This window comes from Macrotis lagotis, chromosome 2 (genome assembly GCF_037893015.1).
Source record: "Macrotis lagotis isolate mMagLag1 chromosome 2, bilby.v1.9.chrom.fasta, whole genome shotgun sequence".
In the NCBI taxonomy this organism is placed as follows: Eukaryota; Metazoa; Chordata; class Mammalia; order Peramelemorphia; family Peramelidae; genus Macrotis; species Macrotis lagotis.
Window position 1 is genome coordinate 252,238,268 of NC_133659.1, and position 25,675 is coordinate 252,263,942.

Below are 25,675 nucleotides of genomic sequence, written 5' to 3' on the forward strand. Positions count from 1 at the left end.
ATCAGCTTAAATAGCTTACTTAAATTACATGGACCTCAGTTTCCTCACCCACTCATGTGGGAATATCTGAGCCACCTACTTTATAGAATTACTCAAGGATCAGATGCAATAATGATAGTGAAAATGTTTTGAAGAATTAAAAGTGTTATAAAATCCCTATGTGTATATGCACGCAAAAAAAAAATAATTTAGAGACTGTTAGATAGCATAATGTAGCATTGTCTTAAATCTAGCCTCAGATGCTCAGACCCTAACCTGTTTACCTTCATTTCCTTATAAAATGGGAATAATAAAAGCACCTGCCTCCCAGGATTGTTGTGAGAATTAAATGCGATAATTACAAACCTTAGAGGATTATAAAAATACCTATTATTCCCAACCCACTCTATGCATGTTGGCTTGTGGTCTCCACTGACCTGCAAAGGAGACTCCCTTTATTCTTCAGGGAGTATATAGAGAACAGATTCCCATGCTCCAAATAATCTGGCAGTCTTAAAGGCAGTTTTTTTGGATCCCTTCAGCCTTCTTTTCCTCTGGACAAAATCTCCTTTCCTTGTAGTCCTCAGTCTCAGCTCCAATAGGTCTCCCTCTATACTCCCATCTGTCCTGAACCTGATTTAGAAGACATATTTGGGCTAACACCCTATAACTGGAAGAGCTATTAGCCCACTCATAACACAAGGAATCTCTGTAGCTTCTATTCTGAATAATAAAGTCCCTGTATAAGGAACACCAGCCTAAAGAGTTAAGGGAAGGAGCCTAGGACCCTTGGGGGAAATGAAAGACCATACCTTGGAAGGCTTCCCATTAAAATATTCTTGTAACCACCACCAGCCCAAACATTTTCTCTTTTGATTTCCTTTTGCTTACTAAATTCAAGCTCTTCTGCTTTGTATTCAGAATCCTCACAATCTACCATTTCTAGCATTCTTCTATGGCTTTCCTCCATGAACTAAACAACTAATTATTTGGGGGTTTTGTGTAGTGTTTTCTTTTAGTTTTTTTTTTGCAAGGCAAATGAGGTTAAATGACTTGCCCAAGGCCACACAGCTAGGTAATTATTAAGTGTGTGAGACCGGATTTAAACCCAGGTACTCCTGACTCCAGGGCCGGTGCTTTATCCACTGCGCCACCTAGCCGCCCCTAAACAACTAATTATTAAGTACTTAGTGTGACCAGGCTCCAGCCAAATTGGACTTCTCTCTGTTCCTTTAAACTCACTGGTGTTCCACCTCCTTACCTTTGTCTGGAAAGCTCCCCTTCCCACCTTGTGTGGGAACTTCTGCCCATTGCTAAGGCCAAGTCCAAAAGCCATCTTTTCCAAGCTCTTCAGTAATTTTCCTCTAGAACAAAATTCTTTACCTTCCCAAAACTTTTACTGTTATTTAACATAATTTTCTGTATTCTCATGTTTGTGTCTATCCCTCTCATAGACATCTGTCCTCAGACCAGCATCTGCATCTTTCCCTAAAATCCCAGATTCGGCTCTTTGTTCACTGAAGGTTCCTTTCACCTCATCTCATCCCCAGCTAGACCTCTACTTTGCCTCCATATGTATAGCACCCAACCACCATGCCCCACTCACCTTCCTAGCTCCCTTTTAAGTGCTGTCCTCCCTTATTAGAATGGAAGTTTCTTGAAAGCAGGGACTTCATTGCTTGTGTTTCTCTAGCACTTTTCCAGTGCCATAATAAATGCTCTTTTTACTTATGATGATTGGTTGTTTTTCAGTTGGTCCAACTCTTCATGACCCCATTTTTGGGGGGTTTTCTTAAGCAAAGACACTGGGGTGATTAGTCATTTCCATTTCCAACTCATTTTACAGATGAGGAAACTGAGGCAAAAGGTATTAAGTTACTTGCCCAGGATCATACTGCTAGACAGTATCTGAGGCCACTTTTGAATTCAGATCTTCCAAAATCCAATCCAGCACTGGGTGCTGCAGTAGACAGATCACCAGCCCTGGAGTCAGAAGAACCTGAGTTCAAATTCAGCCTCAGACACTTGACATTTACTAGCTGTGTGACCTTGGCTGAGTCACTTGAGTCTGACTACCTCACATCCAGGGCTATCTCCAGTCATCCTAATACATATCTGGCCCCTGGACCCAGATGGCTCTGGAGGAGAAAGTGAGGCTGATGACTTGGCATAGTACCCCCTCACTCAAATCCAATTCATATGTTTGTCATGACATCACCTCCCTGATGTCAAGATCTTCTTCAAGAAAGAACACACACCACCACCTACTGCACCACCTAGCTGCCCTTTTACTTATGGTAAGTATTAAATCTTGTTGAATGAATAAAAAAGTGAATTAATGAAGATACAGTTATCTAATGCTGGTCAATTTGGTTCATTAAAAATCTGAGGTTCCCATAGAAATATATTTAGAACCCCAATTAATTCACTTGTTAACTGTTCTCTTTCCTGACACTCTAGAGCAGAACATCTAAGATCAGTGGCCTGGACTCCTCCATAGCAGGAGCTGCAAGAAAATGACAGATGGAGGCAGTTATTTGCTAACAAAGTCCAGTGCTATCTGGAATGCCCCAGGCACCCTGACAATTGAAACTCCAATTAGTGCAGAAAAGGCTAAAGTTGAAACAATTTGGCTCCCTGAAGGATGCCTGGGCTCAGACTAATGAGAATGAAAATAGGGAAAGGGAAATCCCTGCCCAAGGCCCTCCTTGGTCCCAGGAAGGAGGGTGAATTGTCTAGCAACAGGAAAGGAGAGAACTTTGCCCTAGGGTAATGGAAACCTGGGGGTCTCAATCCTACCTTACTGTTTAGGTACCAGGTGATTGGGGCAAAACAGCCCCTCTCTGAGCTGCTATGATTTTAAGAAGTAAAACTGAGATTAAGGAGCAGAACTTTGCTGCCTATTATAGACAACAGAATTGGCAGAGGAGAGATCCTCTTTGTCCTTGGCCCTGCCACTGTGACTTTCCCAAGGTCATTGTTTTCGAGGTAGCTCTCAGTTCCTTCATCCGTAAAATGAGATTGAACTAGATGACCCCTAAGTTCCTTTCCACCAACTCTAATTCAATGATCCTGGGGTTCAATAAAAAATTCAAGGACCAGACCCACAATAGTTGTCCAGGGAAGTTGCTGGAGGAACTCCATGGCCCAAGAGGAAGCCCCCAACCTGAAGATCCAATGAGTCGCCAGGCAGGGGCAGCACTGGAGTTGGGGGAGTGACAGCCACCTCTGTAGGGTCCCCAGTGGGAGGCACTGGTCTCCAGTAACTAGGCTTGTAGGAGTAGGCTTTTTTCGAAACACATTTATGAGAGGAAGGGAGGATAATGGCCCTAATGAATGTGCAGGGAGACAATGGAGGCTCCAGAGGGAAGATTATAAAATCATTATGGTTTATATGATGATTGATCACTTCTGTCGGGTTAGCATCACACTGGAAAAGCGATAAACAACAGGGATGAAGGCTGGACAATAGTCAAGGCCCAAGCTCTACTCAAAAGAAAGAGAAGCTCATTTGCATCTCATCTGCATGTTCACAACAGGGGACCCCCAGACCCTCAGTTTTCCTGTTACCCTCCCTCTTCTGCTTCCTTTCACTTCCACCAGGCCATCCCGTGTCTCAGCAGGCTGGCCCAGCATGGACATAATAGTTGTCTGGCCTCCATAGTGCCAGTCTCCAATATGCCAATGGAGGGAGATAGGATCAACAGTCCCATCAGTGGGCATTGGCAGGAACTCTGCTCAGATAGAAGGCACGGGAGACCTCTCGGTAGGCATTTCGGAGCAGAACGTAGGGGAAACAGGACTCAAGCATGTCCAGGGTGAGGAAGGAGGACTCCTCCACCACCTGAAAGACACCAGGGAAGAGAAAGGAACCTGAAGATCAGAAGGTACAACTCTGGGATCCCCTGCCCCACACATGTGTTCTTCACATACACAACACAGTACTAACTCAACAATACTCAAATGGCATGAAATTAGTCCCCTTACCATTGCAGTCAGCCTCCTCAGCACAAGCTCCATTTGATTGAGGTTCATCAATGTGGTTCATAGAACTTAGGACAAAAACTCCCACTGTGGTCTAACTAGGGCAGAATAGCCTAGTGGTGGGTGCTATCCCCTCCTTCCTTTTAGATGGGTCCGACCATGGGACTCCTCTACCCCAGAAACTTCTGTAGCTTCCTACTACCTCTAGGATAAAATTCTCTTCCTTTGTCTCATTTTAAGCCCTTCACAATCTGTCTTCAACCTGTCTTTCCAGATTAGTCCTGCATTAGCCCATGATTCACTCTGTTTTCCAGATAAATAGGTCTTCTTCCTGTTCCTTGTTTACCATAGTTCATCTCCTAATGTGGAGACTTTATACCAATTTTCCTACTTCCATAGATAGAGTGGGGAGAAAGCTGGCCTCAAAGGCAAAAGGATCTGGGTTTAATTCTTACCTCAGACAGACCCTGGATAAGTCACTTAACTCTCTAAGACTGCAGAGGAAGTTCTACCCTGCCTTGGCAAAGTAAATTACCTCACCTGGACATTTTCTACCAACAAAATCATAGGACCAATTCCTATCCTCCTGTTATATATTATGCATCTCTGTAAAACTCTCTGAGAAACCCCCTACTATCTTCCATTTAGGTTATATAAGGAAGTCAGAAGAGGGAGAAGGGACTGAGCAACCTAAATGATACTACAGGTTCTCAGTCCATATACCCCAAAAGCTTCTAGCCCCCAGTAGGTGCTGGACAAGTGGGAGGTGTGGACAAAGGTCTCACAGGAAATATAATATTTTGCAAAAATGAAAAAAGCAGAAACCAAGGGTGAGAGGTGGGGAGGGAAATGAGATAGAAACCAAGAGAGGGGAGGGGGGGAAGGGAGGGGAGGGGAGGGGAGGGGAGGGAGAAACAAAAAGAGAGAAAGAAGAGAGGAATGAGACAAAGACAAACAGAGAGAAAGGAGAGAGCAGAGACAGAGAGAAAGGAAAGAGATAGAGGAGGGGAGAAAGAGAGAGGCAAAAAAAGAAAGGAGGATGAGGAATGAGACCAAGACAGAAAAAGGAGAGAGACAGAGAGAGGAGGGGGGAAGGAGAGAGACAAAAAGAGAGAATGGAGGAAAGGAGGGGGGGGAATGAAACAAAGAGAGGAAAGAGAAAGAGAATTAAAGAGAGAGAGAAAAGAAGTGGAATGAAAGAAAGAGAGAAAGAAGAAGCAATCCTCAAGACACCTCAAGTCCTTCCTCCTGGACCCTATCTCCTCCCTCTTTCTATGTGGTGTGTGAGGAGCCATGAGGATACTGCATGGAAGAAAGGGGCATGATTAATTAGTCTAATTAAACTCTGGCATGCTGAGATCAGCCCCATAGCTAAGTTGAGTAGCACCATAGATCAAGAAGTCCAAGGAGACCTGGGTGAGTGTGGGTGAAAACAGACTGGGAGGAAGAAATGGAATTGATAGTGCTGATCTAGAAATGTCTCCTTTCTCAAGAAATCAGGGTGTTTTTTTTAACCTTGTCTATGAAATGGATCCCTATAAGAGTCTGGTGAAACTTAAAGATCTCCAAATATTTTTACATGATTTTTTAAAAAGGAAAAACACTATATTTTAATGAAAAGTTGATAAAATTTAAAATGTAACTTTTTTAAACACCATGGATCCCTTGGGGGTTGTGGCCCCCAGGTTTAGAACCTCTGCACTAGAGACTCTGTTGATTCACTCCCTGGGTTGTAGGAGGGAATCACATTCCCTTATCACCCTCACATCACCAAGAAGGAAGGGAAAATAATGAATGAACATTGAGACAGTACATACTATGACCAGGCACTGTCTTAGGTGCTATCTTACTTTTGAGAAACTGAGACAGAGGTTAAGTGACTTGCCTAGGGTCACACAGCCAATAAGTGTCTGAAACTGTATTTGAACTCAGGTCTTCCTGACTCCAGGACCAGCATTCTATCTACTATACCAAAGACCTCAAAGAACCTGGGAGATATTTTGAGAGAAGAGATCCCCCTCTTTCCATTAGTCAGAGACCATCTTGCCTTCCTGTACCAGTACCACTACATGGTTACTGGACTTGCATGTGTTGGGGTTGGGAGGGTGAAGGGCTGATGGTGGGAGGAGGGGATCAATCTTTCCTTTTCAAGAAGCATCAAGAGGGAGAGAAATTCCATGATAATTATTCTAACCTGTGCATGGTGTTTCGCTAAAGTTCTTTCCAGCACTAAAAATTCCCTGATTCTTACCCCAATACTCTTCATTCCCATAGACAGGATTAGGTAGGAGAAGAATGGTCAGCAAAACTGAACCAAGAGTTTTAGGTTTTGATTGCAGGAAGAATTTCACAATTGGCAGAGTTATTAAAGACAAGGCTGGAAGCTGGGCTATCATCTTCCTAGGAAACCTCCAATCTACCAAAAGGGGACTGACCTTCCTGAAGGCCCCAGCACAGGGTCCTGCCAACCTCACACTTCTTATATTTTGACCTCCCTTATTATTTCAGTTCATTACAATAACAAATCATTCCAGAGGGGGTTATTGTATTTTGCTTGTTTAATTTTTTTTGAAGCAATCAGGGTGAAGTGACTTGTCCAGGGTCACACAGCTAATACGTGTCAGAGGCTGGATTTGAACTCAAATCTTGATTACAGTTCTCTATCCACTGAGTCACCTAGCTGCCTCACCCAGGGGTTTACTATTGATAAAGTTCTTGACTCATGACCTGAGTCCCAGACTGAATGACTTCTGGGCCCAAAACCTATGATCCACTTTGATGTAGGCAATAAAAAGTATTATTATTCCCAACAAATGCAGACACCTTCAAGGACTCCAGGCATAGAGAGTGGGGACAAGGGAAGAGAGCCAGACCTCTGCCTCCTCTTTCCAGATCATTGCCCTCCATCTGAGATCTATTTCTAGAGCAAGGAAGGCAGTAGGGGTCAGGAGAACTGCCCAGATTTCACATTTGAGACTGAAAGGTTAAGGGAAAAAGGAAATTGTTCAAAGTTTAAGGCAACTTGAGTTGTTTTTCAAAGTCAAGAATCTAGCCTCCTGCTTCTATGGTTATTTACAATTTAAAAGTTGAAATATTTGCATTTAAATTGATTTGCTTAAGCTCACCTTACCACCACTAACATCTTTAATACCCATTCAGAATCCTAAACTCTTCTCCTAAGGGGAAGAACTGGTCTCTCTACCTCTGCCCAGACAGGCCTGAGTTCTTCACTTCCCCAATGGGAAGAACACAGTTGTACTTGGTAAGGAAATAACAAAGGAACGACCTTCTACTCTCTTTCCAGAGCTTACAGAAGTGGAAACCAAATTCCTAAAAAGATGAGTAATCCTGTGGGGTTTCTCAACCTCATCCCTACTCCAAATACAACTGTCAAGATATTATGAGACATTCAGTTTTCTGGAGCTAAGGCCCAGAAAGCAAGTAGTGCCCTGAACTTAGCATAACAGACCTTTGCAGATCCATCAGACAAGCACCCATACTTTGGTCATGAAGCACTGGTATAAATTAAACTTTTCTCATTTTTGTCTGGGCTACTGCACAGCCATAGGTATAAGTACTGAGATCTCCCCACATTGCCTCAGGTTCCCCAACTAGGGGTGGGGCCCCAGCACATATGTCTAGATCCCTTCCTTGCTTATAAGACACATTTTCCTCACTTTGAAATTATACTTCTGTTTGATTCCTGATTCTGTTTGGCATTGGCCCTCCACAGGTTAGAAGCAGGTTTGGTCTGGTTCACACAATCAAATTTCTACTTTCATCACCACCAACATTCAACTTCCCCCTTACTATCACCAAACCTTACATCTTTGGGGCCCTTGGTTAACCCTACCCAGGGGAAATAGTGGCCTGAGTCACGAGCCCAGTGAGACTGATATTAAGACTCTGCTGTTGACCTTCCCAAACTCCTGAATTCCTGGGGAGCCTAGGTTGCATACAGAGCTCCCAGAAATCAGACTACATGAGCAGATATCCATGTTGAGAAGCAATAGAAAAAACAAGAGTTCAACAAAAGGCTGCCAAAAAACCTAAGCTTCCCCAAGCCACCTCCTGCCTTAGAACTCCCTGTTAAGATCTGGTAAAGTTCACCAGGAAGGAGAGAGGGGAAAAGACGATCTTGGTAACTACCTGGCCCGTCAGATCAACCTAACAACCTTTTACTAAACTTCACCTGCATCCTTATCATTATAATTGGGAGAAGATAATTCTAACCTTTATAAACTTTTGACAGAAACTAAGGCAGAGAACATAAAAATGTCTCCTCTTTAAGTTTGTTGTGGCTGAGTCATTTTCAGTTGTGTCTCACTCTTCATGACCCCATTTCCTTTTCCAGCTCACTCTGCAGATGAGAAAACTGAGGCAGAAAACAGCGTTAAGTGACTTACCCAGTGTCATATAGCTAGTAAGTGTCTGAGACAGGATTTTGACTTCAGGTCTTCCTGACTCCTGGCCCCCTAGTTCTATATCTACTTAGATATCTAGCTTCCCCATTTTACCAGTAGAACTAAAAGTAAAAACCAGTGAGGGGTATCCAGTCCCAGTGAAACAAGAGGATCAAGCCAGCAATGATACCAGGAGGACCTTCCCACCCCTCCCTGCAGGAAAATTTCCCCCTTCTCTAACTGATCATTGCCTAAATGTTGGACTTTAAATTCCTAAGGGTCAGAAATGGACCTGTGAAATTCCTTTTGTACTATGAATTAACCTAGTCCCAAAACAAAACAAACACATAGATTTAGTAAACCTGGGAGAGGGTGATTATAACAAGACCTCAGAGTCCTTTCTCTAGGAACCATGTCATTTACTATCTGTGTAATCTGGACAAGTCATTTAACTTTTCTCTAAGTCTATTATTTGTAAAATAAAGAGAGAGAGGTGGGCTAGACAATCTCTAAACTCATCATACACTGAAAATTATGAATTCTTAATTATGGTCCATCTCTGCTGATCCACCAACCCAAGTCAACCAATTACTCACCAAGCGCATGAGCAAAGAAATAGATTCACGGTTCTTGGACTTCAGTTTATCCACCTCTTGTCCCAGTTGGAGAAGACTGATAGAAGCCACCTGTGGTGGGCAGAGAGATGGGGAAGGAGGGGAAGAAGAATATTCAGAGGCAGTTGAAAAAACACAGAATCTCAGAGCCAGAAGAGTTCAAATCCTGGTGTGACCTTGGTCAAATAACATAATGTCTCTCTCTCTATGTTTTAGAAAGTGAAGATATATCTTATATTTCATATCCCACAAATTTTTGTAAGGATTTAATGAGATCACAACTGTGAAGTGCTTTATAAGATATATGAATTAAAGATATTATTGAGGAAGTCAGGCCCAGGCCTCTCAGACACAATTAAAGGAAGAGACAGGAAGGAAACCAGGGGGACCAGGAACTTCCTGAAAACTCATGATGAAAGGCAGGTTTAAATACCCCAAGACTAGAGACAAACACTGCATTGACAGTCTGGGAGGGATAGCTCAGTGGGTGCAGTGGATACAGCACCAGTCCTGGAGTCAGGAAGACCTGAGTTCAAATTCAACCTCATACACTTGATACTTACTATATGACATTGAGCAAGTCATTTAACCCCATTGCCATGCAAAAAACAAGAAACAAAAACAAAAACAAACAAACAAAAAAAAAAGCTTCTAAGTCTTCCAATTAAACTTCAGTTACCAATGTGAGTGCCCACTAAAGGGAGCTACAGACTAGAAAAGGAGTGATGAGAATGAGAATGTATGGACTATTGGTTAACAAGTCCCATAATGCCCCCATCTTCCATTGCTCAATCTTCTAGACATAGTTTCTGCTAAACCAGCCCTGAGAAGATAGAAATGTGTATCTAGTCTTGTAGTCTTTTTGTTTTTGTTTTTGTTTTCTCAAAGCAGTGAGGTTAAGTGACTTGCCCAAGGTCACACAGCTAGGCAATTATTAAGTGTCTAATGTCAAATTTAAACTCAGGTTTTCCTGACTCCAGGGCTGGTGCTCTATCCATTGCTCCACCTAACTGCCTTGATATGCTCCTTCTATTATGTCCTTAGTAATTGCTATTCCTGCTAATATCCAGGCCCCAGAAGATGGAAAGAGACACATGATGGACTGAATCCCAAGCAAAGAGATGTTACTACCTGGATTAGTTTAATTAAGGGGATGAAGCAAGTAAAGGAGAGCACCCTGGGGAAGATATTAATGTAAATAATGATAATAGCTCACATTTCTAAAGCATCCTAAAGGTTTACCAAATCCTTTCCTCTCAATAGGTAGCAACAAATATTATCTCTATTTTACAGATGAGGAAATTGAAATTAAGTGATTTGCCCATGACTTAATGATTATTGAACTAAACTGAATGATCATGGTTTGTGTCAGGTTTGAGATGAAGACCCTCCTGCCATATCCTGGGACCTATCTTAAATCCCCACCACCACTACCACCTCTACTCTCAGGTTACAGGGGAAAATATTTCTGGATTTCACTTAATCTGTTTGCCTTAGTTTCCTTATTTGCCAAATAGGAAAAATAACACTTTCAGTGCCTGTCATCCAGGATTGTTGCAAGGAAAATGCTTTGTAAACTTTAAAGTTCTTTATAAAAATCATTAATTAATAATAACAACAATCTATAAACTCTCTATTGTTTGCAAAGCTTTTTATATATCTTACCTCATTTCATCTTCCCAACAACTCTGTGAAATAGGTGTTATTATTATTCCCATTTTATAGATGATGAAACTGATGTTGACAGAGATTAAGTTACTTACTCAGGGTCATCTAGTCACTAAGTTTATGAGACAGGTCTAGTGTTCTAAGTCCTAAAGTCTCTACCCACTAATGGGCATTGCCATATGAATTATTTCTGCTCCACATTCCTAGGCAGAACATCTGCTCCTTAAAGGTAAGGGCTCTGTTATTTTACATCATTTTATCTCCATCTCCCAGTAAAGTACTTATACACAGTAGGCAATTAATGAATATTTTTTTGAATGACTATTGAATGGAATTGTCTAGTCCCTGATGTACCTAAACTCTGATATACTTTCACAGGGAATATTCCCCAGTCCTAGAAGACAAGTATGATCTCCAAGGACTTTCCCCCAAGGAGTTTCAGACCCTTCAGTCCGAATAGGCTGCCTCTCAAAGTCCTAAGCAAAACATCACTAGAAGAATCCAAGCAGAAGATGAACAGCCATCTCTTAGGCATGCTACAAAAAGGATTCCTTTCTTGGAAAGAAAGTAGAATAAGATAACCTCTGAGGTCATTTACCTCAGATTCTGTGAATCCTTGAAGATCATAAACAGCCCCATTCTGTGTGATATCAAAGGTAAAACTAAACCTGAAAGGTAGGAGTTACAGGGGGCTTACTTTGGTTCCACTTAAGGAAGAACATTCTAGTTGTTAAAGTAGTTTATAAAAAAATTGAATGGACTGCTTTGTGAGGTAGTGAGCTGCCCATCACTGGAGGCATTTGAGCAGAAGCTGGTTGAGATCTGTGAAAAATGTTGCAGAAAGGATTTCCTACATGAAAGACTGGACTCTAAGGTCCCTTCTGAATCTTAACAGTTTATGATTCTAAACTAAACCAGTTCCAGGGACAGTATGAAGTGGCAGAGAAAACATTAGGCTTAGAATCTGACAATTATTAGCTTTAAAACCATGGGGCAAAATGAATTTCCTCATCTGATAAATGGGATTGATAATAATAATTAATTGATAATAAAACTGCTTTCTTTTGTTGTGAAGGAAAAAAACAATTACAAAACATGAGCTATTCATTCTCTATTATTATACACCCAGATATTGTTCTGTTCCCTCTTATCCCCCCCCCCCCAGAGTAGTTGAACAAAAGAGTGTGTTAAGGCTGAAAGTATGAGGGCTGGGGGGGGGGCAAGCTTCTCCCCCCCTCCAGTCTTCAGACCTACTCACCACCAGAAACTCCTTGAGGTGAGTCTCAATGTTTTTGTTGTGAATAGTAAACAGGGCAGCAGACACTTGGATAATGGCTTTGGTCAAGCAGTGTATGTTGTTGTTGTACCCTGAATTGTTGGGAAGGGAGAAATAAAAGGGCCAGAGACAGTGAGATACCTATAGCCAAAGTCTATCCACCCTTTTTCTCAACAGGACCCTCCCCCCTCTCCCCTACATCTACTTACTCAATGATCATCCCAGCCCAGAGTGGGGTTTTCTGAGTTTTTAACATGCCCTAAATTTTACAAGCTTCCCTTTTTGAGTTCAGTTAGAACAAAGCTTCCTCCCCAAGCCATCCTTTCCAAAACACCCCATCCTGACCCTCTTTTCTCTTACCATCCTTCTCTATGCTGTAGAAAGAAGAGGGGTCTGTGGCAAGGAGAGGGATGGAAACCGCAAGGAAGATCAGGAGCAAGCAAGCTATTTTGTACTCTTCCTCAGGAGATGAGGTATCTAAGAGAGCCACCAGGGAAGGAAAGAGAAGAAATCATGTGGCATAGTGGACAGACCACTATTTCCAGAATCAAAAGATAAAGGTTCCGATCTCCACTCTCTAATGACTGTCTGTATGACCTTGACTAGGTCACTTACCTTCAAATGAGACTCAGACTAGTTTATACTTAGTTTCCTCATCTGTAAAATGGAGATAATACTCATGCTACCTACTTAATAGGATATTGGGGATAGGGTTATGGATTGGAAAGGAAGGAGAACTGGGTGTGGGCAGTGGGAGAGAGAGGGAAGGGCTGGCTAAGACTGGGGAATGTGGGTGGGTCTGGAAACAAAACTGAGGTTACCAGCTTCAGGTCCATTCTCGTGTGTGTGTGTGTGTGTGTGTGTGTGTGTGTGTGTGTGTGTTCACAGATTGTGCTAAATATAGAAAATGCATGAAGCAATGTAGGGAACAGAGTAATAGCAATACAGCTCAGTCTGTGGGTGGGTGGGTGGGAGAGTGGTTACTTAAGTGAATGTGTCTGAGTAAGCAGGCCTTGGGAGGACCAGGCTCACCATGGAGAAATATGTACAAGAATGCTAGGAGTCTTTGCAAAACAATTTAGCACTTCATTTTATACAAAGTTGTGCTAATTTCTACTGTGCTTTGGTACAATCTTGCCTCCTTGACTAGACTGTAGCCTCCTTGAAGGCAGGTTCCAAGAGTGCTGGTCTAGGACCTAGAGAGGTTATTTGTATCACCCTTGACTGAGGGGTATACTCTTATCCAGTCAAAGAATCAAATCATTGTCCTCTACTTCTGACAAGGTGCAGATCACATTTTTACCTGCCTTCAGGTTGACAATGGCGGCCACCAAGGTTGGGTCAATGTCACAGCATACACCTGCAGCAGAAGCCAGCTCAAAGACACTCATAGTCACCTAGCAGGAAGGAAAGGAGATGAATGTCATGGGAGGGATGCCCATGGAGAGAATGGGATAGGCTTAGCAAAAGCTTGTTTTCTATAACCTCTGATTTCTCATGCCCCATCATCTGGATTTTGTCTAGAACATCTTCTCAACACAATTCCCCAGAACCAAATGAATCAACTTGGCATTCAAGACTTTCTACATATCTTATTATGACCTCTTCTCTCTGGTCAGAATGGTTATCATTTTCCTGTCCAACCCCCCCGCCACACCCTGAACATTGCTGCCCCTTGTCCCTTTGTTCACAATCCCTTTCCAGAATGTTTTACAACCATCATCCATCTCAATTCTTTCCATCCTTGAAGATCCAGCACAGATCTTTTACCAACCCTTCCCAACCATCTCTCCTACCTCTTATTTCCTATAAGGTTTATTCTCTCTACTATTCATATGAAACATGTTATATGCTTTATCTTGCTTTAGGTGATGTCTGGGTGCACAAAGGACCTGAGTACAAATCCAGCCTCAGATATTTATTAGTTGTATAAGCCTAGGCAAGCCATTTAGTCTCAGTCTGCCTCAGTTTCCTCAATTAAAATATGAATATGATAGCACCTACCTCACAAGATTGTTTTAAGGATCAAATGAGATATGTAAAGAGCAGAGTATTGGCTCATAGTGGGCACTTAATAAGTATTTGTTCCTTTTGCTTTCTTCCCTTTTCCAACTACATCATATTCTTTTTTTGTTTTAACCTACAATTCCTGGAACAGTGATGAACTGCAGTTGCCCCAAAACTCAATAGAATTTTAGATCTTGAGTGAGGGAATAGAGATGCTACAGGCTTATAGTATGTACATAATACTTATAGAATCATTAGATTTTAGAAATGGAAGCAACCTTAAATATTGTAGAGGTAGTACAGTATAGTGGAGCGCCATGTTTGCAATCAAAGATCTGAGTTTGAATCTAGACTGTCATTTTTACCTGTGTGATCTTCAGCAAATCCTTTTAACTTCTCTGTACCTCAGTTTCCTTAAAAAATTTCCATTCTTGGATCTTATATCATCTAGTTTCATCTCCTATTCCATCCAATAATACCTTCTATTTCTCTGACAAATAATCATGCAGCCTTTACATGAATATCTCCAGAAATGAGTTCACTATTTTCCAGTCTTCTGTTTTTAACTGTTGGAAAGTTTCCCCAAATATTTAACCCAAATCTTCCTCTTTCTCCAGAAGGCAGAAGAACCATGGGGAGGGACAGTGAATAAGTTGACTCCAGAGTCCCTCTATTCCCAGGATCTCTAGGGCGAGAGAAACGTCTTAGAATATTTCCAATCTGAAAGGGGGAAGGGATAGCACACTTGATTTCCTACATATTTTTCTAGAGAAATCATGCTCCTATCTCTCCAAAAATAATCGTCCCCAAGGTCATTCCAGCCCCCAAAGGTAGTAGCTGAAGTCTCTAATATAGGCATCCATCTCTTCTCCAAAACCCATACAATAATTTCCATGGGAAGCCTTGCCCAGAGCTCAGAATTGCTTGGGAGTTATCAGCTTGTCAAATCCCTGACAGGTGCAGCCCAACTTGGCCATCAGCAGCTGCCAGAAAAGGAAGGCTCCCCTGAGAGGAACCTGGCCTTCATTACAAAATCAGACAGCAACTGGAATAAGAGGGCCTTGGGGAGGTCTTCCCATCCAGCCCCCCATCCAAATATCCTATATCCTCCTAGGCAGAGAATGAGTTTCTTTTATTCAAATACTTTCAAGAGAATAAACGATACCTAAATTAAATTTTTCAGAGAGGGAAGTACATCTAGTAAAGGGCATACTTATCTTGGAGGGGAGAGGGCAGGGAAGACTACCTGAGTGCTTATTCTTATAATATTTTCCTCTTTGAAAAACTTTTTTCAATTGACATAAGAGAGATTTTGAAATAATTTCCTCTCTTTTGAATATATACATATGTATATATGTATACAAATATAAGTATATGTATATATATATTGCATACCTCTGTGCATCTATAACCACATCTATACACATGTGTGTATATTGTTGCTGTTCAATTGTATTAAACTCTTTGATACCCTATGGACCAGACCATCCCTGGGATTTTCTTGTCAGACATGGAATGCTTTGCCATAAATTTTTCTAATGGATTAAGCAAGTAGAGATTAATTGACTTGCCCAAGGTCACACAATTAATAAATAGCTGAGGACTGATTTAAACTCAGGTTTTGCTTACTACAGGCCCAGTTCTCTATCTACTGAGTCCAATGTGTGTATACACACACACAAGTATTGATAAAACACTTTAAAACTACAAGATCATATAACACACTAAACATAATAATAATAATAATAATAATAATAATAATAATAATAATAATGATTATCTCTAGAAGACCCTTGCAACAATGTAAATCTGTGGGCAAGGAACTGGTGGGGACCTTAATGAATTTCTAAGCCTTCTCATATTAGTACACTGGTAAAAATGAGTTCATCAGTTAATTGGAGGGAAGGTGGGCTGAAGGAGACAGGAAGAGGGTCCCAACATGGTTCAAGAGTTTGTTATTGCATTACAAAGTTGTTCTTTAGAACAACAATTGGCTACATGATTTTTCTCCCCACTAATACTGCATGGGAGAGAGTCAGAAGTGGATAATAAAAGTTTTTAAAAGTCTAAAACAAAGAGAGAATGGGCAGGAGTCAGGGCACTAGGGGGCTTCCAAAGGTTGGAGGGATGCCCAGAAATAGAAAGAGCAATTCCATCTCATAGAAAATGCATGTTCTTGAGGGGATGAAGTTTAGAACAAGGACAGAGCAAATAGGAGGAGGAAAGAAATGTGACAGCAAGGATGCTTAATAGACCAGTGGGAGATTCAAGTAAATACCCCAGTAAAAATAAGATCTCTATGCCTGAGAAAAATCAATTACAAGAATAGAACCTCAGATGTGTGCCATCCTCTGGTAGCTGACCTCTGGTCTAGTCCAACTCCCTCATTCTTTAGAAAAGAAAACTGAAACCAAGGAAATGAAATGACCATTTTTACTTCAACACTCCCAGTCAGAAAATTCTCCCAACATTTAGCTTCAATTCTTCCTACTGCCACATAATCCCATTGCTTCTTACCTTCTTGGGAGATCCAAAGAAGTTTATTGTATCCCTTCTCTTTATCATTATACTACAGTTCTTAAGATACTTTAGAGTTCTCATGACGTGAGAGTCAAAATCAACTGCCCACCTCATAAGGTAGGTTGTTCTGCTGCTTTGGTATGCATGGTCCTTGCTTCCAGAAGATCCAATCCCTATGCTCCCTACCCCAAGCACACTAACTTACCCTAATTGCCTTTAGTTCCTTAGTTGAAGACCCCAGATGAGTTCTGACAAACAACTCAACACATAAGGAACTAAGTTAGCACAGGGTTTGTGAGTAGAATCTAAGTGGTTGCCTAATCTATTTCCTATTTATAACAGTGAAAGAGCAAGAGAAATTCCTAGAATAAGGATTCATTGTGGGAAGCTAACTGGAGGGAAGTTGGGTGAAGGAGACAAGAAGGGGTTCTTACCATGGTTTAAAAGTGTGTAAATTCATTACAAACTGTTCTTTAGACAAGTTGGCTACATGATGTTTTCTCCCCACTGATATTTCATGGGAGAATCAGAAGCTGATAAATGAAAAAAAAAATTTTTTTTTTTTTTTAGTTTTTGCAAGGCAATGGGGTTAAGTGGCTTGCCCAAGGCCACATGGCTAGTTAATTATTAAGTGTCTGAGGCTGGATTTGAACTCAAGTACTCCTGACTCCAAGGCCAGTGCCCTATCCACTGCCACCTAGCCACCCCTCCCACCTAGCCGCCCCGATAAATGAAAATTTTTTAAAGTTTTTTTTTAAAAAGATTGGGGAGAAGGGGTGGCTAGGTGGCGCAGTGGATAAAGCACAGAGTCAGGAGCATCTGGGTTCACATCCGGTCTCAGACACTTAATAATTACCTAGCCGTGTGGCCTTGGGCAAGCCACTTAACCCCATTGCCTTGCAAAAACCTAAAAAAAAAAGATTGGGAAGAATTCAGGGAACTAGGGAACCCCTAAGGGCAGGAAGGATGTCCATAAATAGAAAAAGCTATTCTATCTCATTGAGAAAATGTTCAGGACCTTGATTCAAAAGTAGTAAGGGGGGTGTGGCTAGGTGGTGTAGTGGATAAAGCACCAGCCTCAAACACTTAATAATTACCTATCTGTGTGGCCTTGGGCAAGCTACTTAACCCCATTGCTTTGCAAAAAAAAAAAAAAAAAAAAAACCTTTAAAAAAAGTAGTAGGGACATGATTTGTACCATGTTCTACATCTTTTTCAAACAATTCATTTCAGATGGAAAGGCAAAAGACAGCTCTATTTTCTCTTCCCCAGAATGTCCCCATAGCCCCTACTCTCTCCTTAAAGTATCATTCAAATCATTCTTCTCTGAACTCAGAAATTTTCTGATTAACAGTTTAGAAAAATTCATGCATAGCCTCAAAATTACCCCCATACCTTCATGTCTGTATCTGGGGTGACAAAATCCTTCAGGCACTCAATAGGGCCCATAAGGAATGGGCAATGGGAAGAGAAAACCTGGAGTAAGAGAAAGAAAAGATCATTGAGGAAGGGAAAGGGAGGCCTTGAATCAAGACAGAAGATCTCATCATGTAGGGTTGCTAGAACAACTTGCTCAATGGTAATATCAACCCCAGGAGCAGGTCTCAAAGGCTAAAAAAGAATGATACATTTTTGCTGTTATGCTGTATTTTTCTTTCTTAAGGACATATCTCTCTTATCACATTCAACTTAGATCAATGTAGACCATAGAAACAATGTAAAGATTAACAGACTGGGGGGGGGTAGTAAGATTAGGGGAAAAATTGTAAAACTCAAAATAAATAAAATCTTTCTTGAATGAAAAACATGGATACCAATTTCCTTGATGTTGCTATATAAGAATAAATTGTTATAATAATTATGACAATATTATTCATTTAGTGCAGATTCCTTCTACCTTTTTCTAATGCAGACTATAGATTTAGCAACTTTTTTTCCAAGGACTAGATTGGCAAAGTTTAGAGGTTCATCCACCCACAGACTGGTCACCAGAGATCAAATTTTTGGTTCCATCAACTCATGAAACAACTTCTGACGCCTCAAAGAGGACTGAATCTACCCTTTAGCATGAAATCAGATTCTTGAAATGCTGAAGTAATGTCAAAATAAAAGAAAATATTTCCAACTCTACCTATCTCTCCTCTTTCTCAGGGCTTCCCCTTTAACGTTCTGGGTTCTCTGAATTCTCTGTGATTTGTGAATTGATTACCCTACTCCTTTTTCTCTTACCCCTGGCCTTTTCCCCCCAAGCTCACCTCTCGGAGGCCCTCTTGAGCCATGGCCCTAAAGCTGAGGATGACCCCAATTATGGTCATTCGTTTCAGCACATTCTCAGCTCCTAGGAAGAAAAGCAAGGAGAATTAGGAGAATCTGCCTCTCATAGGAGTCATTCTATGCTTCCCAACTTGAGTCCCAACTCTCTCAAGAAACCCATCCTTCATATAGCTAAAAAATGGGCAGCTGCCCCATTGCCTTGTAGCATAGGTCCACCTACAGATTTCCTAACTGGCTTCCCAGTTCTGGAGGTGAGCAAGGAGAAAAGTGGGTGCATGGACCATTTAAGTAAAGGAGAGGAAACATACCAGTCAACTGGGGTACCAGAGAGGCCATGAGCTCCGGTTTGCTGAAGTTGGATCTAATCTGTACCAGCACGTCCATGTTTTCCACCACCAGCTTCTACAACCCCAGGAGGAAAATACCCATGGATCAAAGCCTACCTTCCATGCCCTCCAACCCAGCCAAGACACCCTCCAACTATTTCTCTTCTCAGGCATTCACAATGCCTCCTTCCCAAGGACACCCCCACCCACCGACAATACCTTCAGTTCCACAATCTGGGAAGTCACATGCCACATCAGGTTCTCACTTAAAAACTTCATTCCATAGGGTCCCAGCAGCTCAGCCAAAGCCCGCATCTCTGGGAAGAGGGAAGTCAGAGTTAGGTCACCTCCAGGTGGGGCAGGGCAGTGAGGGTCTGGTCCAAAAGCCTAAGGGGAAATTCACCCTGTGCCCAAAGGATGTTGTCACCCCAGATATGGATATCGAGGTATGAAATGATTTTGGGGTTAGGAGTAAGACAAAAATTGACTCAAGTTTTTCCAATCACAACCAAGAAATAGCTGGGATGAAGAAAGAATTCTTCCAAGAGGAATGGCCTCTTAAGGATCTTCGAGTGATTTCCAAACAGTGGTATCAAGTTCAAATAGAAATAATTTATTAAACTCTACATAAGAATCTCTGCAGGCAACATATCAACTTAAAAAAATACATATTAAAATTATCTATTTCCCATTGTATTTTTATTTTTATTTTATTAAATATTTTCCTTTTAGATTTTTTTTTAATAATGCAAATGGGATTAAGTGGCTTGCCCAAGACCACACAGCTAGGTAATTATTTAAGTGTCTGAGGCCAGATTTGAACTCAGGTACTCCTGACTCCAGGGTCAGTGCTCTATCCACTGTGCCACCTAGCCGCCCCATATTAAATACTTTCCAATTACATGATAATCTAGTTCAGGCAGCTCTTGGGAGTTGCTTAAGGTCTTTAATCTGATAACTTTGCTTTAAAATATATAAATCAATGCATAAGTACTTAAGAAGCTCCTACTATGTGCTAAGCATGGAGATACCATTAACATCCCTCAAGTGGTGACTTTAAAGCCAATAACATTTTGTATATACTTATATTTGAAATATAATAGAGTAATAAAAATGATAATGCTCACTTTATATATCACTTTAAGGTTGGTGGAGCACTTATATATGTTAATATAGTCGGATATTAAAAGACACTGGATAGTGTAGGAAGTAGAGGAAGACCTGGTCCAAGTTCTCATATATGTGTGTGTATATATATATATATATATATATATATATATATATATACACACATATATATGTATATATATATATATATTAATTATGTGACCCTGGGCAAGATACTTAAACCCCTACTGTGCCCAGGCCCAGGGGGCAATAAAAATAGTCCCCCCAGGTCTACATGGATCCTTCCCTTTAGTTTTAGGAATTTATTTTATGAAAAGTTATACATACATACATTCACAATTGCTCCAAGTCCTCAGTCAAGAAAATTCCTAACATTTAGGCAGAAGTTTGATTCCTTACCTAACTTCCCCACCATTTATATGTATCTCTAGTTAACCCCTTGAGTTCTTTGTGGTTGAGACCAAGATTCAGGAAGTTGGAATGTTTGGAACAAAGCAACAGATTCTGTTCTATGATCTGTGGGCAGAAAAGCATGAGAAGGGAAGTAGGAGGAAAGAATAGATCTTTAATTTAAACATCCCTTAGTCCTTGAGAAGGTGGGCACAACTGGCGGCATCAGTCCAAGTTGCCTGCTGCAAGAGACCTCTCAAGCCTTTGACCCTCCTTGACATTCCCCTTTTCTATCACAGCTCATTCCTATCTTCCTTTTCTCCTTTTGCTTGTTACCCCTGGCCTTCTTTCTGGGCTGCTTCCATAAAATCCCACTCCTTTCTATTTCCACATAGTCAGAATCCCTTTTTGATCCTGTGATAACTCATCCTTTTCATTCAAGTTCTTCAAGATAGCAATTGATTAAAAGAGATGTACAGATCCTAGGTATCCTCACTTCTATCATGTTCTCCTATCTCAGTTCAATCAAAAAGTGTTTTTGTTCTGTTTTATCAAATAAAGGTAATTACTTTTTAGTGGGATAACACTATAAGTTATAGAGAAGGTGCTGACATAAATTTATAGAGAAAGTCTCACTGGGGGCTCCCAAAAACTAAGGAATTGCAGGCTGGATCTGCAATTTCATTGTTGGATAAACCTCTCTGTACCAGTACAGATCAGCATCTTCTCTTCAACTTATAGAATTTCTTTTATTTGATAAAAACACAGGAGTTAAGTGATTTGTCCAGGGTCACCCAGCCGATATATCCTCATCTGTAAAACAGAGTCAAAAATGTCACCTTCCTCCCAAGGTTACTATGAGGTTCAAATGAAGTAACAGTTATAAAAGCACTTAGCACAGTGGCACATATTATATATGTTTATTATAATATTAGTATATTAATATTATTTAATAATTCATACTATATTAATGTCTATATTTAATATATAAGCTATATGATAGCTATTAGTATTAGTATCTATTTCAAAGGGTTGTTGTAAAGAATTTTTTAGTTAACTGTAAAGTACTATATAAACTGTAAGCTACTGCAATCATGCCAAGATACTTTTTGTGCCAAATCCTCACTCTTTCCTTATTTTGGTTCTTTTTTTTTTTTTAGATTTTTCAAGGCAATGGGGTTAAGTGGCTTGCCCAAGGCCACACGGCTAGGTAATTATTAAGTGTCTGAGGTTGGATTTGAACCCAGGTACTCCTGACTCCAAGGCCGGTGCTCTATTCACTGCACCACCTAGCCACCCCTCTCTTATTTTGGTTCTTTCTGGGAATCCCACTTTGCAGGTTTTTCCCTTAACTTCCCTTCAACTCTCACATAACCCATAGAAAGGTCTTCCTTCCTTTTAAAAATGTTCCACTATCCACTCTTTTCTTTTCCTCATAAACAATTAAACACTCATTCCCTAATTCACAGGTCTTCTATCAGTCCCGGATATACCTTTTTATATCTATTCAATTAATCCCTGCCTTCTAACTACCCACCACCCATCCTACACCCCTACAACCAAAAAAAAAAAAAGTAATCAGAATCTGCCTGGAAAATACTAAGTTACAAACAGAAATAAAGAACAACTTTCCTGGAGGGAAGAGGAAAGGAAGGTAGCTACCATGGTTATGAGCTACAGAGAATATCTAAGACCTTATATAAGATTATATGACAGAAAGCCTAGGGACCTATAGGTAAATGCATATTTGAATGAAATGCATCATGGAAAAGTGGAAAAGAATTCTGAATCTAGATTCAGAAGGCCTGTAACTACTTGTATGACCCAGGGTAAGTCAATTCATCTCTTTTGATCTCAGTTTCTTCATCTACAAAATGAGAAGGTTGAGCTCTCAGCTATATTGAGCTACAGATCTATGATCATATAACCTGGTTCTTTATTTCCAAAAAAATAGCAGACAGAAGAAAGGAGGAAGAAAAAGAACAAGGGAAGGAAAGAAAAAGGAAGGAAGAAAGGGAAGAAGGAAAAGACGGGGAGAAAGGAAAGAAGAAGCATTTTCCCCTCCTTTTCCCTGACCATTTTTTGGATGTTACCACTTCTCTTATCCACAACTCATTCATTCAGCTTTTTTTTTTTAGGATTTAAAATTTTCCATCTATTTATTTATTTATTTTTATTTTGTACAAATAATGTTTTTTTTAATACATTACTAAAATATTCTTGTTTAAGAGTAAACATAATACCCCCTCCCACCAAGAAAATATAAACCCACATAAGTGATAAAGTAAAGGGGAGAGAAAAAAATTAAAATTTAATAATAATAATAATAATAATAGTAGGTATGGCCAAGTGGCTCAGTGGATGGAGCACCGGCCCCAGAACCAGGAGCACCCGAGCCCAAATCTGGCCCCAGACACCCAACAATCACCCATCTGTGTGACCCCATGCAAGCCACCCCAGCCCCACTGCCCTACAAAAAACAAAAAAAAGACCCAAAATAAAATAAAATAGTAATAATAATAGTAGGGGTGTCTGGGTGGCAGATAGATCACTGGCCCTTGAGCCAGGAGCACCCAGGTCCAAATCCGGCCTCAGACATCCAACAATCACCCAGCTGTGCGGTCCCAGGCAGGCCACCTAATCCTATTTGCCCTGTAACACCCCCCAGAAAATAATAGTAAAAAATGTGCTTCAGTCTGTGTTCTAACACCACCAGCTCTGTCATGGGTGGACCACATTCTTTTCTTTTTCTTTTCTTTTTTTTTTTTTAGGTTTTTGCTAGGCAGTGGGGTTAAGTGGCTTGCTCAAGGCCACAGAGCTAGGTAATTATTAATTGTCTGAGATTGGATTTGAACCCAGGTACTACTGACTCCAGGACCGGTGCTTTATCCACTGTACCACCTAGCTGCCCCCCCCCCTTTTTAGGGGATCACATTCTTTAGGAGAAGTCCATCACAAAAGCTACTTCCATATTTTTCCACGATTGCCATTGCTGATCGCAACTCCCTCCATTCATACTTCTCTACTACCATGAACTATATTTTCTCTCTCCTTTCACTCTGTCTCTGCTGTAGGGTAGTTGAGTGGCACAGCAGACAGATCCCTGGCCCTGGGGCCAAGAGGCCCCAAACCCACATACCGCCCCTTACCCAGCATCCACCCGGCCCTAGGGCCTCAGACAGGTCATCCAATCCCAGCCCCTTGCAAGAAGTAAAAAAGAAAATGTGTTATATCTGACCACTCTCCCCCTATGGTCCATCCTCTCCTCCATCACTCACATTCCCCCCCTTCCCCCTGTCCCCCTTGTCTCCTTCTTACTACAGATGTCTATACCCCATTGAGTATATATGCTGTTTCCTCTCCTAGCCACCTCTGATGAGAGCAAAGATTCCCTCATTCCCCCTCACCTTCCCCCATTCCATATCATTGCAATAGCTCATTGTAATAAAGAAAAATCTTATTATATGAAATATCTTAGCCTATTCCTCCTCTCCTTTTTCTTTCTCCCATTACATTTCCCTTTTATCTATTGACTCCATTTTTACACCACAATATATCTTCAAATTCAGTTTTCTCCTGTGCTTCATCTATAAAAGCTCCTTCTACCTGCTCTATTAAATGAGAAGGTTCATATGAGTATTATCAGTATCATTTTTCTATACAGGAATACATGTAGTTCATCATCATTAAGTCCCTCATATTTTCCTCTCCTCCTCCACTCTCTATGCTTCACTTGAGTCCTGTATTTGAAGATCAAACCTTCTGTCCAGCTCTGGCCATTCCAACAGGAACATTTGAAATTCCCCTGGTTCATTGAAAGCCCATTTTTTTTCCTAGAAGAGGGCATTCAGTTTTGCTGGGTAGTTGATTCTCAGTTGCATTCTAAGCTCTTTTGCCTTCCGGAATATTATATTCCAAGCCCTACGATCTTTTAATGTAGTTGCTGCTAAGTCCTGTGTGATCCTGACTGCAGCTCCATGATATTTGAATGGTATCCTTCTGGCTGTTTGTAATATTTTCTCTTTGACTTGGGAGTTCTGGAACTTGGCTATAATATTCCTGGGGGTTGGCTTTTTTTTGGATCTCTTTCTCAGGGAGATGGGTGGATTCTCTCCATTTCTATTTTGCCCTCTGCTTCTAGGATATCAGGGCAATTTTCCTATAATAATTCTTTGAAAATGATGTCAAGGCTCTTTTTCTCATCATGACTTTCAGGTATTCCAATAATTTTTAAAATATCTTTCCTAAATCTGTTTTCCATATCTGTTGTTTTTTTCAATGAGATGTTTCATATTTTCTAATAATTTTCATTCTTTTGGTTTTGAAGTATTGAGTCCTGATTTCTTGTAAAATCAGCAATCTCCCTGAATTCTATTCTTTGTCTGAAGGATTTGTTTTCCTCAGAGAGCTTTCTTAACTCCTTTTCCATCTGGCCAATTCTGCTTTTTAAAGCATTCTTCTCCTCAATAACTTTTTTGAACTGTTTTATCCATTTGACCTAAGCTGGTTTTTAGCATGCTATTTTCTTTTTTGGATCTCCTTGACTAAGCTGCTGACTTCATTTTCATGTTTTTCCTGCATCTCTCTCATTTCTTTTCCCAATTTTTCCTCTATCTCCCTCACTTGATTTTCAAAGTCTTCCTTGAGCTCTGTCATGGCCTGAGCCCCATTTCTGTTTTTCTTGGAATCTTTAGATGCAGGAGCTTGTACTTCCTCATCTTCAGATTGAGTGTTTTGATCCTTCTTGGGATCATAGGCAAAGTATTTCTCAATGGTGTTCCTCTTTTTTCTCTGCTTATTCATTTCCCCAGCCTGTGCCTGGTTTTGGGGTGCTTCCTGAGCTTCTGAGTATTAGTGGGATACCCCCACAAAGATCTCCATGTGTGAGGCTCTGTCTTCCCTCCTGGTCTGTGAATGACCACAAGCACACCCCTCTGCCACAGGGCTGAGGTGGGGGTGGGGCCCTGCTCTTCTATGGGAGGGCCTAGACTGAGATCAGGATCTGAATGTGGTCAGAGCCCCAGAGTCCTGTTCCAGGGACAGAAGACAGAGCTCATAAGTCTCTCTTCACTCCCCTCCCTAGGCTCAGCGAGGCTCATGCCCTGG

At 41.0% G+C, this 25,675-nt stretch overlaps 1 protein-coding gene across 2 annotated transcripts in view; it reads right to left on the reverse strand.

Annotated features, from left to right (window-relative positions):
* Positions 1-2,045: 2,045 nt before the first annotated feature.
* The window catches only part of NCKAP1L (NCK associated protein 1 like), a 63,622-nt gene continuing 39,992 nt past the window's right edge, over positions 2,046-25,675 (reverse strand). The window contains exons 23-32 of one of the 2 annotated variants that reach the window (XM_074225721.1): positions 19,271-19,368; positions 19,034-19,127; positions 18,707-18,789; positions 17,847-17,927; positions 16,264-16,335; positions 13,228-13,321; positions 12,285-12,401; positions 11,907-12,016; positions 8,963-9,052; positions 2,046-3,823 (exon numbers count right to left, since the gene is read on the reverse strand). In XM_074225721.1, coding sequence (XP_074081822.1) covers positions 3,692-3,823; positions 8,963-9,052; positions 11,907-12,016; positions 12,285-12,401; positions 13,228-13,321; positions 16,264-16,335; positions 17,847-17,927; positions 18,707-18,789; positions 19,034-19,127; positions 19,271-19,368 — 971 coding nt within the window. In that variant the 3' untranslated portion in view covers positions 2,046-3,691. The remainder of the gene's footprint in view (positions 3,824-8,962; positions 9,053-11,906; positions 12,017-12,284; positions 12,402-13,227; positions 13,322-16,263; positions 16,336-17,846; positions 17,928-18,706; positions 18,790-19,033; positions 19,128-19,270; positions 19,369-25,675) is intronic. The other variant, XM_074225722.1, reaches the window with a different exon arrangement.